Below are 13548 nucleotides of genomic sequence, written 5' to 3' on the forward strand. Positions count from 1 at the left end.
ACTTCTTCACATCAGTTGCCACTGAAGCCCTCACAATCTGTAGCTGTTCTGTGAAGAGGTCCACACCCCTGGTAACTGTATCATGTCTTCCAATGTCATCAGGCATATACATTTTCTCAATAAAATGTGTGCTTTTATTAACAATTACTCTTTAATTTTCTCTTTTGTATTCATATAAAGGCCCTAGTCTTATTCTGAAGGTATATACATCAGTACATTTTATCACATAGATTTCATTTCAGAATAAGGAAGCCTTACAAAATGTTATAAATGGGGAGGCATAAAATTTTACAGACTAGAGAACCACTAATTTATAATAAAAACGATAAAAACTTATCGTAGATTCCAAATGAACTTAGCTAGACCAAAGTATCATGCACATATATAATCACAAACAACATGTTTCAGTCAACAGTAGACCTCATATAAGACATTAGTTCTATAAGATTATAGTACAATATTTTCACTGTATTTTTTCTATGTTGAGCTATGTTTAGACACACAAATACTTACCTTTGTGTTACAATTGCCTGCAGTATTAGTACAGTCACAAGCTGTACAGGTGTGTATCCCAGGAGCAGTAGGCTCTACCATATAGCCTAGGTGTGTAGTAGACTCTACCATCTGTGTTTAGGTAAGTGTTCTATGATGTTTGCATCAGGATGAAATCACCTAATGCTACATTTCTGAGAACGTATCCCTGTCATTAAGTGACTCTTGACTGTATGTAGGCATCTTCCCTCTTCTGGGAGCTGACAGTCCCAAAAACCCCACTGACCTCTAGTGTGATCCTGTTCTTCACCAGGAGTCCAATCTTGATGTCCATCAGGTTCAGGTCTTTTTCCAGCTGTTGATTGGCCCTGATCTTGGTCACTACTTCTTCCCTTAATCGTGCAACCTCTAGTTCCTCCTGGAAATCCAAATCACTTTGGTCCAACAGGTATACAAATTTGCGAATTACTGTTAATGGTGGGTTTTCAGAGCCAACTGCAGTGACAGGAACAGGTATACTTTAATTAGGAAAGCTTGGAATGATTATCAACAGGAAAGAAACAAGGTCTTAAACAATTACTAGAAAAATATACCAATGAAAGTACTTGGTCTAGGGTGAGAATCATTCTACCCACCCCCACACAATTTAAAATCTGGACAAGGAAACTGATCAATAAATAAATGAACAAAACAGATATCTGACCCCACTCTTTTCTAGTTATCAACTCCCCTTTTCTCCCTTTTATCAGCTCTCTCTCACACTGTTCCCTGGACTCATGCACTAAGAAGATAGTACTATCTGTGCCTCCTTCCTCAGGAACCTGGGAAAGAAAGTTAATATAAGTTACCTCGACCCTGAGACCTTGTGCTTGAGCTAGATAAGTGACTTACATTCTTGCTGCAGGAAGCAGAAAGTGGTTTCTCCCAACCCAAAGGATCTTTGGGAAGGAGCCGGAAGTAGGCGAAAGCTGAATTAGAAAAGGGCCAGGAAGGGAGGACTGTAAAAGCCAAACAGGAACCAACGGAACGATAAGTGAAATGAATGTTCTACTCAGCTGAAATAAAAAGATTTTAGAAATTGAAACTTGGCCCTTGTTCTTTGAGCACCGGCCAAGGGAGGGTGCTCAGAATCTATGGGTCAGTCCTTGTTATTGAGAGGGACATTCTCACATAAACTCTAAAAGGGTTTTTCCCTTAGTACCTGGAACTTTAGGCTTTGATTTCCTGGCACTCTAACTCTTGGAAAATATTTTAACATGCTTAGGGAGATAAGAGCTGGGTAAACTGTAAGAATAAATCATCTCGTCCATTGAGGACGAATGATTAGACCCAATACTAGAGAGATGACTTGCAAGAGCTAGTCCAGTCATGGCCATCTCAATAGCTGCCCTCCTTTACACCTAGGCCCTTGACAGTCTTCCTTTGACTTCCACCTTAGTTCTGTGGTGTTTTGACACTAAAGGAGTAAGGAAACCAACACCACAAACAACTGCATAAACCCAGCATGGAAAACCAAATCTATAGTCAGGTATGTTATTTTACCGCTGCTGATGGCCTTTATTGGAGAATTTTCCTTGGATCACCGGACCCTTTATTTCCTGACCACTGAAGCACATCAATTTATTTTCCTTCCATTTCTAGCAAAGATGCTGCCACTGACATGACCACTTCAGGGAAGGCCTTAGCAATGCACCACAGCTCATCCATGCAGCCAAGTTGGGGGAACATGAGCCCTCCCACCGTGGCCAGAGTTGATGGCTGCTTCTCCCTCCCGCTAAGGGTTATATCTCTTCATATGTACTAACAGTCCCATCGGAAAATGACTAAATTTTAGCTTTACTAATTGTTATGGCCTGAATTTATTATTTCCTCTATCAATACTAGGCTTTTTGCCATCTTCATCTGAGAATGACTTTGTGGTACAGGTATTTTCATTTCAGGAAATCAGACCCCTTTATAGTCTGCACCTACAAGTGACCACATCTTAGTTCCAGCAACTTTCAAGCTGGAATGCATTCAGTGACATTCCAGAGAAAAAGGGTGAGAACAGATGATAACAAACTTAGAAAAGTTTTGGTTACCATACATTTTTTTGGTTACCATAAAAGCACCCAATTTGCTGAAGCCCAGAGAAGCTTAGATCTAACTCACTCACCGAGATGGTTTCTCTATTTACCTTTTATGTCCCAATATAAAGTTGCCTAGATTTTAAAACTGGAATTTGTGTTTGTAATAAAAAAGTAAACAAATAAAAAACATCACTGTAACTGCTTAAAAAAAAACATGTTACCTTGAATGAAATGAAAATTAGCCTGTGTTCATTTGGAAAATTTACTTTGAACTCATCTTTCATATATAAAAGCAATAGCAAACATATTTTAGTGTCAGGGCTCAGAAAAAGAAAAAATCCTCTTTAGCCTTCTTTAAAAAAAATTCAAAACAACAAAAACACATCTACTAGCTGAGAGGTGAGCTGGAATCTAGTGGAATGAGACATTATTCAGTAGATTCTGCAGGCTGGAGGCAGAGTGAGGACTTCAAGCGTCCCTAGATTTTCCTTAACAAGTACCAGGGAAGATCTTTCTTCAGCCATATACTTCATCCCTTAATTCAGACAAACTTTAGACAATAAAAGGTGCTGGCTAAACTTACTAGGCACTGTAAGTACTAATAAATTTATCAGCAAGCTTTCCTCGACTGTGCATGTTCCTGTGATAATTAGAATGGAAAAATTGAATATATGAAGAATCAACTTACGATGTAAAAAAACAAAATAACAAACATAGGCAAAGTTGGGACTGTAAGGAGATAGCACAAAATGTGATTGTTATTTTTTGGTGAATTTTATTTTGCTATTTTCAAACTTTCTACACATTTTTATTAAAAACCTTAATCTGTAATCCCAGCACTTTGGGAGGCTGAGATAGGTGAATCATGAGGTCAGGGGTTGAAGACCAGCCTGACACACATGGTGAAACCCCGTCTCTACTAAAAATACAAAATATTAGCTGGGTGTGGTGGCTTGTGCCTGTAATCCCAGCTACTCAGGAGGCTGAGGCAGGAGAATCGCTTGAACTGGGGAGGTAGAGGTTGCAGTGAGCCAAGATTGCGCCACTGCACTCCAGCCTGGGCGACAGTGTGAGACTCTGTCTCAGAACAAAAACAAACAAACAAACAAAAATTAAAAATTATTCTGTGAAAATTTCAGAATGAAATTGCAGGAAGATGTTTGCAGTTGTCATTTTTGGGAGATGAGACTATGTCTAACAAATTAAACAATGTAAATGTAAGGTTATTTTCTGGCTAACTCTTTTGCATTAGATTTTTGACTCTAGCTTAGACTGAAAAAAAATTCAGCATTTACGCCAACTCCATTCTCTTTGAAGAAGAAATTATACCATGTGGCTGATCCTTTCCATTTAATAGGAAGGCCCATTTCCTGTCACCAAGTGTTCCTCTGTGTACTGGTTTAGAACCTGGGGCCTGAGATGATCAAAATCTACTGGAAACAATGGGTATCCTCTGTTCTTAGAGCAACCTCTGAAGTGACCAATATGGACCAATATGTCCTTGCCTGGTTTATAAAAAATCCTTGCTTTGTTTCAGAAAGCTCTCACTTACCCAGTGTTTTGTAGTCATCTCTAGCTTTGTTCGCTCTCAGCAGTGACTGTATTTTCACAATTTCATTATTCTGCAAAAGATTGAGATAAGTCTTGATCTCCCAGTGTCCCACCTACTCCATTATTTTTGAATTTAGAACATTTAAGAACTGTTAGTATTTAAGAACTGACACTACTTAGAACTGACAGTATTTCAATGTGATGTATTCAACGTTTATTTTTCCATTTTCTTTGAAGAAGAGGTCAGGTAAGTTAACTAAAAGTACAAACAAGACTGTAGGGGAACTGCTTAGACAGAGATCTAAAAGGGGAAAATAATTTTAGCACAGAACTTAGATGATCCAATCTATGTTCCCATATCTCTTCTTTAAAGATTCAGGAAAAAATCCCTCCCAGCGGCTTCTATTTAAAGTAAGCAGTTAGCAGTTGAAAAAACTACATATGCAATGCTGGAAAATATTTCTCTAGAGTCTTCTCTCTTTGGTGTTACTAGCCTACAGTTTTCCCCTCACCCATTTTCTATTGAGTCCTGACTGGCGAAGTCTAACTCTCAACATGATTTCTGAATGAAAACAGTAAGCCTCCAAATATTATCATATGAAGTTCTAAGATCCCTTCTTCCCTAAGTGTTCTTGTCCACCATTCAACAAAAATCATTCAATGCTAACATTCAATAAAGCATTAATTTAGTTCATTATCAACCTGGATAAAATCCCACAGGCATTTTTCTTACATGATCTCTGAAATACTGTAGTCTTGAAAGATAGCTCTTTCTTGCAGTTGCCATTCGGAACCAGGACTGAATCTAAAAAGTTTAAAAAAATAGAAAAGAACAACAAAAAATAAAGAGAAAAGTCAAAGTAATCACCAAACAACCTGTAATACGGTTTTGTGTAGTTTTTCTAAAAACAATGATACTTAATAAGGAAAAAAAGCAGCCCACTAAATAATCAATCTTTCACAGATGTTTCTTAAGGGGTTCAAAACACTTTACCTGTTACTCTTAATTTCACCGCCTTAATAAGAGAGAGGTGGGGAGAATAATTTAACTTTGTACTATTTTACCTTAATCTCAGTAAATAAAAGCCAGAAGGGTGAGGCGTTTTGCTGAGAGTTGCAATGAGTCAGGAAATCATGTAAACTAAGTCTAGGGTTTCTTCTATCATCCCTTTAAATGCATTCAATATCCTTTAAGTTTTTATGGGAAAACACTGAAGAGGTCTCATGAGGGACCAATTGCTACCAATAGTTTCTGAGAGAATAGGCATATGTTCCATAGGATGCTATTTCATCAAGGAGCTACTGCACAATGGAACTGGGTCACGTTATTCTCTGCCTTCACAGTTTAAAACTTTTTTTAAATTTGTTTTTATTTATTATTATTTTTAAAAATACAAATGAGTTCCCCCTACGTTACCCAGGCTGGTCTTGAACTCCTGGGCTCAAGCGATCCTCCCACCTCGGCCTCCCAAAGTGCTGGGATTACAGGTGTGAGCCACGAAGCCTGGCCTAAAAGATCTTTAAACTAATCTGATTCTACTTTCCAGCTCCATTGCTTCCACTCTCATCTGGATTTCCAAGCTGGAGACTTGTAGATCTCCAAGTTGTAGATTTCCAAGTTGATTTTTGTCCAGTCCTCTGGCTTTCAGATCCATGAGAAAGGACACCACAGTACCCTTTCTTTCTCACCCAGAGCTATTCACCTGAGTGAAAGGCTGGGTTGACTAATTCAACTCCCAAATATAGGCCTTAAATTAGCTCTACTTCCTCTAATCATTGGTTTTGTTCTGTTACATCTGAGCATTCTAAATATGCTTAAGCAAATGTGGAAAGAGAAACATGAAATAAAGCTGGGTTCTACCTAGAGTTTAAATAATCAATTTGAACTTTCTGGACAAAGAGCATTTATTAGTTACAGAACACTTTGACTTGTGATTCTCATAACCACTCATAAAGGACTTGAGGTTTTATAGTAGTTTAACCAACCTGCTTGAAAAATGATTAGGTAAATGAGCAGCGGAGCTGGGATTCAAATCCAGTACTGCCTTCTGACTTCAAGGCTCACACATACCCTCCCTTTCTGTAGCTGTCTTTCAGATTAAACATGAAATGAGGGGAAACATTTAAGCCAAGCACATGGTATGGTAGGAAAGGGTATTTACCTTCACAATAGAATCAGTATTATCAATGAACGTTTGCCGCCTGTGCATATACTCCTTCCGTTGTTTACATCCTTTCCAAAAAGCCTAAGGAAAAGAGTGGGTTATAGAATTATTTACCAGCAAGTTTCCCAGTTTATATAGGAAGTGCAAGAGCAGAGCACATCTCAGGTCGCATGGAGCTGGGGCACTGTCAGGGACCCTCCCTTCAAATCTCATCTGGACACCCTCTCTGGGGGTAGCCAGTTAACCACGGCACAGCACATCAGCTCACAGCTGAGACTTGTTCTAAGCTTAGGACAGCAGAGCAGAGGTCATAAATTACATGGAGAAGCACAGTTCCTGCTGGAAAGCTTAACTTTACCAAGGCCCTGGGTGACAAGAAGGAATAATAAAATGGAGTTTCTCCAAAACCCATAAATAGTATTAAGTAGGTGCTACTGGTATTTGATAACAACAAAAAATGCTTGAAAATAATGCCTAATATTAAGTATCTTTACCACAACCAGTGGCCCACTGTGGTCCCGACTGGAAAGGAGGATGCTCTACCAACTTGTGGCCCTGAATCCCTTGGATCCCTGAAAACACTGGTGCTGCAACTGACCATCATTTCAGATACTTCCACATAAGGTTAAACAATGCTTCATCAACACAGCTTTACCTGATTATCACCATTAAGAAGAAGTTTTACAGGAAACACAAAAACCGGACACAAACTAGTATCTTTAGAAGAATTAAATTCATAACTGTTATCAGTTTATTCCAATTCATTTATGAGCATCTTTTTATTGAAACATCTTTGTAACTCACCCCAATTCTGATACTGTTTTTCAAATTAGAAAGGAAGTAAAAGTTCCTTGTTAAAAAGGGCAAATATAAAAAATCAAATTATTTGTATAAACATCCTTCCATGTCTGTATATATTTGCCTCATTCTTTTTTAAAAGGGTACATGAAATTTTGTTATTTCAACAATAATATTTTTGTAATGAGTCAAAACAATATAGTCAGGATGGAATCAAAATGATGAACTGGGCACTTGCTCCAGACTTCCCCTTGGTCCAAATCCCTAGAAGGCACAAATATGCTTAAAAAAAAAAAAACCTTTTAATTTCGAAAGAATAACCAACTCACAAGAAGGATCAAAAATTATTCAATGAGTTCCATGTACCCTTTACACAGCTTCCCCCAATGGTAACATCATACAAATATACTTTTATTATTATTTTTTGAGACAGGGTCTCATTTTGTCACCCAGGCTACAGTGCAGTGGCTCAATCATGGCTAACTGCAGCCTCCACCTCCTGGGCTCAACTGATCCTCCTGCCTTAGACTCCTGAGTAGCTGGGACCACAGATATACACCACCATGCCCAGCTAATTTTTCTATTTTCACTATGTTGCCCAGGCTGTTCTTGAATTCCTGGACTCAAGCAATCTGCCCACCTTGGCCTCCCAAAGTGTTGGGATTACAGGTGTTAGCCATACCTGGCCCAAACATACTTTTAAAGCAATCCATAATAATGCTAGAAAATAAGAAGGCATAGAGATAAAAATTATGAGGGTTCCTAGAAAACAGAAAGTAACTAGAACTGAACTGAAAGAGGAAAAGGCAGAACAAATTTCTACAAAAATGTCAAAACATCTTTGATATGGCTTTAAGCTTGAGGCAGTCAGGGTAGTTTTGGGAAAATTCTTGCCTTATCCATTTGTCAGTTGGTGGACAAAGAAAGCATAGATGGTGAAGTGTGAGCTCGAGGAAACTACAAAAGGGTATAGTTTTGGGGAGGGAATTTAGCAGTATCAAATTTAAAATTATTTAGCCTTTCATCTAATATTTCAAGTTTTCAATATATCTAGCCCAGGAAAATAAAAGCACCTGTGTAGAAAAACCCCATATATAAGTATTTTTGTCACAGCATTGTTTGTAATACCAAAAATGTGCATCCAGTAAAATGGTCACAAATAGGGGGAACAGCTAGAGACACTGCAATTGCAGTCCCACTGAGGGATGCTACACATCCGTTAAGAGTAAAGTAAGGTTGGGGGAGGGGAAGGGATAGCATTAGGAGAAATACCTAACGTAAATGACGAGTTGATGGGTGCAGCACACCAATATGGCACATGTATACATATGTAACAATCCTGCATGTTGTACACATGTACCCTAGAACTTAAAGTATATATATATAAAAAGAGTAAAGTAAAGTCATATATACTGACTATGGCAAGGCTCTGTATCTTGGAGAATAGGAAGACCTCCAAGATATATAGATAATACGAAAAGGAAATTTTAGCTTACCACACATATTATGATACCACATGTTAACAAAAAATCCACAGAATAATTATACCTATTTCTATGCAAACAATCTGCACCTCAATACCTAGAAGATCTATTAAAATACACAGTGAACAAAGAGAAAGGGTATACGTATCTGTGTACCTATCTCTACTTCCATCTGGCTACTTTATAAAGGGAACTACTATTTAACATTTTATTATGTATCCTATGAAATATGCACGTGTAAACACACATACCCCATCATTATACACACAAATACAAATACAAACTTACATTAAGATGTGAACTGGGCATGGTGGCTCATGCCTTGATACGGTTTGGATTTGCGTCCCCACCCAAATCTCATGTCTAATCGAAATCCGCAATGTTTTAGAGATCTTCACAGCAGCCCCTGCCATCACAGGCTGGGAAGCCTAGGAGGGCAGAACAGTTTTGTGGGCCCGGCCCAGGGCCTTGCTGCCTGCACAGCCTTGGGACACTAATCCCTGCATCCCAGCCACTCAGATCTAGCCATGGCTAAAAGGGGCTCAGGTACAGCTCAGGCTGCTGCTTCAGAGGGTGCAAGCTGTAAGCCTTAGTGGCTTCCATGTCATGTTAAGCCTGTGGGTGCACAGAATGCAAGAGTCGAGGCTTAGGAGCCTCTGCCTAGATTTCAAAGAATGTTCGGAAAAGCCTGGGATTCCAGGCAGAAGCCTGCTGCAGGAGCAAAACCGTCATGAAGAATCTCTGCAGGGCAGTGTGGAGAAGAAATGTGGGGTTGGAGCTCCTACACAGAGTCCCCACTAGGACATTGCCTAGTGGAGCTGTGAGCAGACAGCCACTGTCCTCCAGACCCCAGAATGGTAGATCCATTGATAGCTTGTACCCTGTGCCTGGAAAAGCCACAGACACTGAATACCAGCCCTTGAGAGAAGCCACGGGGAATGAACCCTGCATACATTCAGAACCACATCAGCACTTCAACTGTCAATTTTAAAAACTCAAGAGTAGAAAAATGTATTTATTCATATTTTTATTCTTCTAGCTATCCTTTCTTCCTTTCTGATGTTCTGAAATTTCTTCTTTCATCATTTCCTTTTTGTTTAGAGAGCTATCTATAGTCATTCTTTAAGGGAAGGTTTGCTGGTAACAAGTGCTCTTAGTTTCTCTTTCATTCCTAAAGGATATTTTTGCTGGATATAAAATTCTATGTTGACAGTTATTTTCTCTCCAGACTCTACAAGTGTCTGAGTGCCTTGTTACAGGAGGGTGGAAGTTTAGACTCCTCATTCAGCCTTTGCTTCCCCTGAAAAATGTTTTACTTCCTTCTGGCCTCCTTAAGTTATGAAAAATCCTCTATCATTAGAACTGTCTCCCTCTTATAGGTAAGTTGTTTCTATCTCACTGCTTTTCAAAGTATTTTCTTTGTGTTTTGTTTTCAGAAGTTTGGCTGTGATATGTCTTTATGTGAATTTCTTTCACTTTACCCTGTTTGAGGTTTCCTCAGCTTCTTGAATCTGTGTTTTTGGAACATTTCCACTTTTACTTCAAGTACTTTGTCAGTACTGCCTCTTTCTCCTCTCCTCTGGGAATCTGATGACACAAATGTCAAATCTTCTGTTATAATCCCATTGATCCTTGAGGCTCTGTTCTTTATTTTTTTCAGTCTGCTTTTTCTCTGTTGTTCAGATCTGGGAATTTTATTGTTATAGTCTCTAGTTCACTGATTCATTCCTCTGTCCTTCCATTCTGCTGCAAAGACTATTCATTGGGTTTCCACGTCTGTTACTGTATTTTTTAGTTCTAAAAGTTACTGTGTGGTTTATAAACTTTTTAATTATTTGCTGAGGCTTTAGTTTTTTTTTCCTGAGATGTTCTTTCTTTTGCTTCAAGTGTTAGTAATTGCTAATTGCTTATTGTAACATTTTTATGATAGCTGCTTTAAAAATCCTTGTCAGATAATTCTAACATCTGTCATTTCTGTGTGGGCACCTAGGAATTGTTATTTTAAACTTAAGTTGTGATTTTATTGGTTCTTGACATAAGTGATTGTTGTGATTGTAATATCCAAATAGTCAAGTGATGAACCTTAGACAATGTGGGTAGTATGGGGTCCTGGATCTTATTTAATCCTACTGTTTTAGGTGGCTTTTCCTGACATTGTTTTGGCAAGGAGGCACTGCCTCATTACTAGGAGGTGGGAGGAGAAGGCTAGGTTCTCCATTTGGTTTCTGTCTATATAAACTAATATAACCCTCTTAAAGATGAAAAGGAAAAAAGGAGGCTAGTGAACCTTGGGACCCAAGGAACCTTAACACCAAGGTGGGGAAGGCCTCCTCATTATTGCTGGGAGGGGGTCCAGCTACCTACTGGACCTGTCTTGATATCACTCTGGCTGGGAGAGTAGAAGTGCCTTCTTATTACTCCCCATGTGGCCTCCATTGACCAACTGAGGGAAAAGACCTTATTACAACTGGATGGTGTGAAGGTCCTGCCTCTCTGCCATGGCTCCTCTCACACCACTCTAGCAGGGAGAGGGAGGGCTGCCACATTACTGCTCAGTGGGCACGAGATAGATTCTACAAGTCTGGGTGCCTTGTTCCAATCCAGGAGGGTGGAAGCCCAGGCTCCCCATTCAGGCTTTGCTGCCCTAGGTGGAGGCATTACAGTTTTTTTTTTTTTTTCTGCGTGCACGTGTGTGTGGTGTTTGGCTAGAGTAGAGTAGTTACTGTTTGAAATTATTTTTGTCTTGCTAGACTGTTTCTTTCTTGGTCCTTTGGCTACAGAGAACAGGCTTTCATTGGAGCCTGTATTAGTCTGTTTTCATGCTGCTGATACAGACACACCTGAGACTGGGAAGAAAAACAGGTTTAATGGACTCACAGTTCCACATGGTTGGGGAGGCCTCACAACCATGGCGGAAGGTAAAAGGCACTTTTTACATGGTGGCAGCAAGAGAGAACGAGAAAGAAGCAAAAGTGGAAATCTCTTATAAAACCATCAGGTCTCATGAGACTTATTCACTACCACAAGAACAGTATGGAGGAAACCGTCCCCATGATTCAAATTACCTTCCACTGGGTCCCTCCCACAACATGCGGGAATTATGGATGTTCAATTCAAAATGAGATTCGGGTGGGGACACAGAAACAAACCACATCAGAGCCCGTACCCATTGGTATTTCTGGGTTGCCAGCCTCTTCAGCTACAGGTCAGAAAAATATAAACAAAAAGAAAACTAAAAGAACTCACCACTTGGCCGGGCGCGGTGGCTCAAGCCTGTAATCCCAGCACTTTGGGAGGCCGAGACGGGCGGATCACGAGGTCAGGAGATCGAGACCATCCTGGCTAACACGGTGAAACCCCGTCTCTACTAAAAAATAAAAAAAAAAAAAACTAGCCGGGCGAGGTGGCGGGCGCCTGTAGTCCCAGCTACTCGGGAGGCTGAGGCAGGAGAATGGCGTAAACCCGGGGGGCGGAGCTTGCAGTGAGCTGAGATCCGGCCACTGCGCTCCAGCCTGGGCGACAGAGCGAGACTCTGTCTCAAAAAAAAAAAAAAAAAAAAAAAAAAAAAAAAAAAAAAAAAAAGAAAAGAAAGAACTCACCACTTGTCATTCCTTGGGTCCCAAGGTTCACTAGTTAGTCTTACTTTTTTCTCTTCAAAGAGTGTTATGTTTGTTTATATATAGCATTGGGGGCTTTTAGTTGTATTTATGGAAGAATAGGGAAAAAGAACATGTGTTCCATTTCCCCAGAAGCGGAAGGCAAGCCCAAATAATTTTTAAGTCCTTAAAGTTTATAGTTTTCTATATTATTAAGGTTATATGAATCTATTCCTTGACAAAATTCAAGATTTAAAAAAATCAGAAGTGTCAACAGCAGTTATGACTCAAGAGGATCAACTAAAAATGTATTAGAACTAAGAGTTCATCCTGCTGACTAGTAATAAAATGAATATAAAATTGATAACTTTTCTACATGTCAAGAATAAACAACATAATAGAATAAAGATGTTATTCACAATAGCAGAAAAAGATACATAGGGGTAGGAGTAAACTCAAAAATATAAAGGAATACAATTATAATGGTATACTTTGGAACAGATTAATAAATGGAAAAAGATTAATGTCTGAACTGTAAAGTTTATTATTATAAAGATGCCAACCGCCTCAACAAAACTTTAAACTTCAACACAATCATTTAAAGACACAGGAATGGGTCTAGAATTTTATCAAATGCTTTTGCAGTAACTATTGAAATGAGCACATGAGTTTTTCTCCCTTAAGCTCTTACGGTGATAAAGAATTATACGGGAAGATGAATTATCATCTGGAGTTTTGAAATGGAAGTGATCTTAACAGTGCTTCTCAAACGTTAATGTGAATATAAAATCATCTGAGGATCTTGTCAGAATGCAGGTTAGGATTCAATAGGCCTCGTGGAAGGCATGAGATTTTGTACTTTTACCAATCTTCCAGGCAAAGAGAGCATTGTGTATGTGTCCACACATTAAATGATAAAATGTAAATAACCAAAATAAAAAATTTTAAATTAATTATGTTTAGAAAATGCTACCCCATGGGATTTGTCACTGTGACAATTCTGAGATGCGCAAAATTCTCTGATGTCACCAACAGTTGCTCACAAAAGTGTCCCAACAGCACAACAGCAAGTAAGGGAAGTGGACCCTCATTGTGGGTCTCTGGGATTTCATGGCAGTCCAATCAGTAAAACACATGTTGTGATGAATCTTAACAGTTCACATTTTGGTGGTTAACACTGGTTTAAAGCAGAGAAGTGTAATTGTTTGAATGTATATTGTAAATCCCATTCCTTCCTTAGTCCATACCGAAAGGCTAAACAAGATAATTGGAACGAGCTCAAGTTCCCATTTTGCTCTTCTGGAATTACCTAAACTCCAAAAACATGGTTAATTTCAATTATCTGAGATTCGCAAACATTCTGAATAAGTGACCTGTCATAGTAACAGATTAT

General features: G+C 39.0%; 1 protein-coding gene across 2 annotated transcripts in view; it reads right to left on the bottom strand.

Annotated features, from left to right (window-relative positions):
* IQGAP2 (IQ motif containing GTPase activating protein 2) overlaps positions 1–13548 on the bottom strand; it is a 312077-nt gene that overhangs the window by 47011 nt on the left and 251518 nt on the right. For both annotated transcript variants that reach the window (XM_010352822.2, XM_030926971.1), the window contains exons 18-21: positions 6275–6358; positions 4846–4917; positions 4114–4183; positions 779–987 (exon numbers count right to left, since the gene is read on the bottom strand). In XM_010352822.2, the coding sequence (XP_010351124.1) occupies positions 779–987; positions 4114–4183; positions 4846–4917; positions 6275–6358 (435 nt within the window). The remainder of the gene's footprint in view (positions 1–778; positions 988–4113; positions 4184–4845; positions 4918–6274; positions 6359–13548) is intronic.

Source organism: Rhinopithecus roxellana, chromosome 3 (genome assembly GCF_007565055.1).
Source record: "Rhinopithecus roxellana isolate Shanxi Qingling chromosome 3, ASM756505v1, whole genome shotgun sequence".
NCBI lineage: Eukaryota > Metazoa > Chordata > Mammalia > Primates > Cercopithecidae > Rhinopithecus > Rhinopithecus roxellana.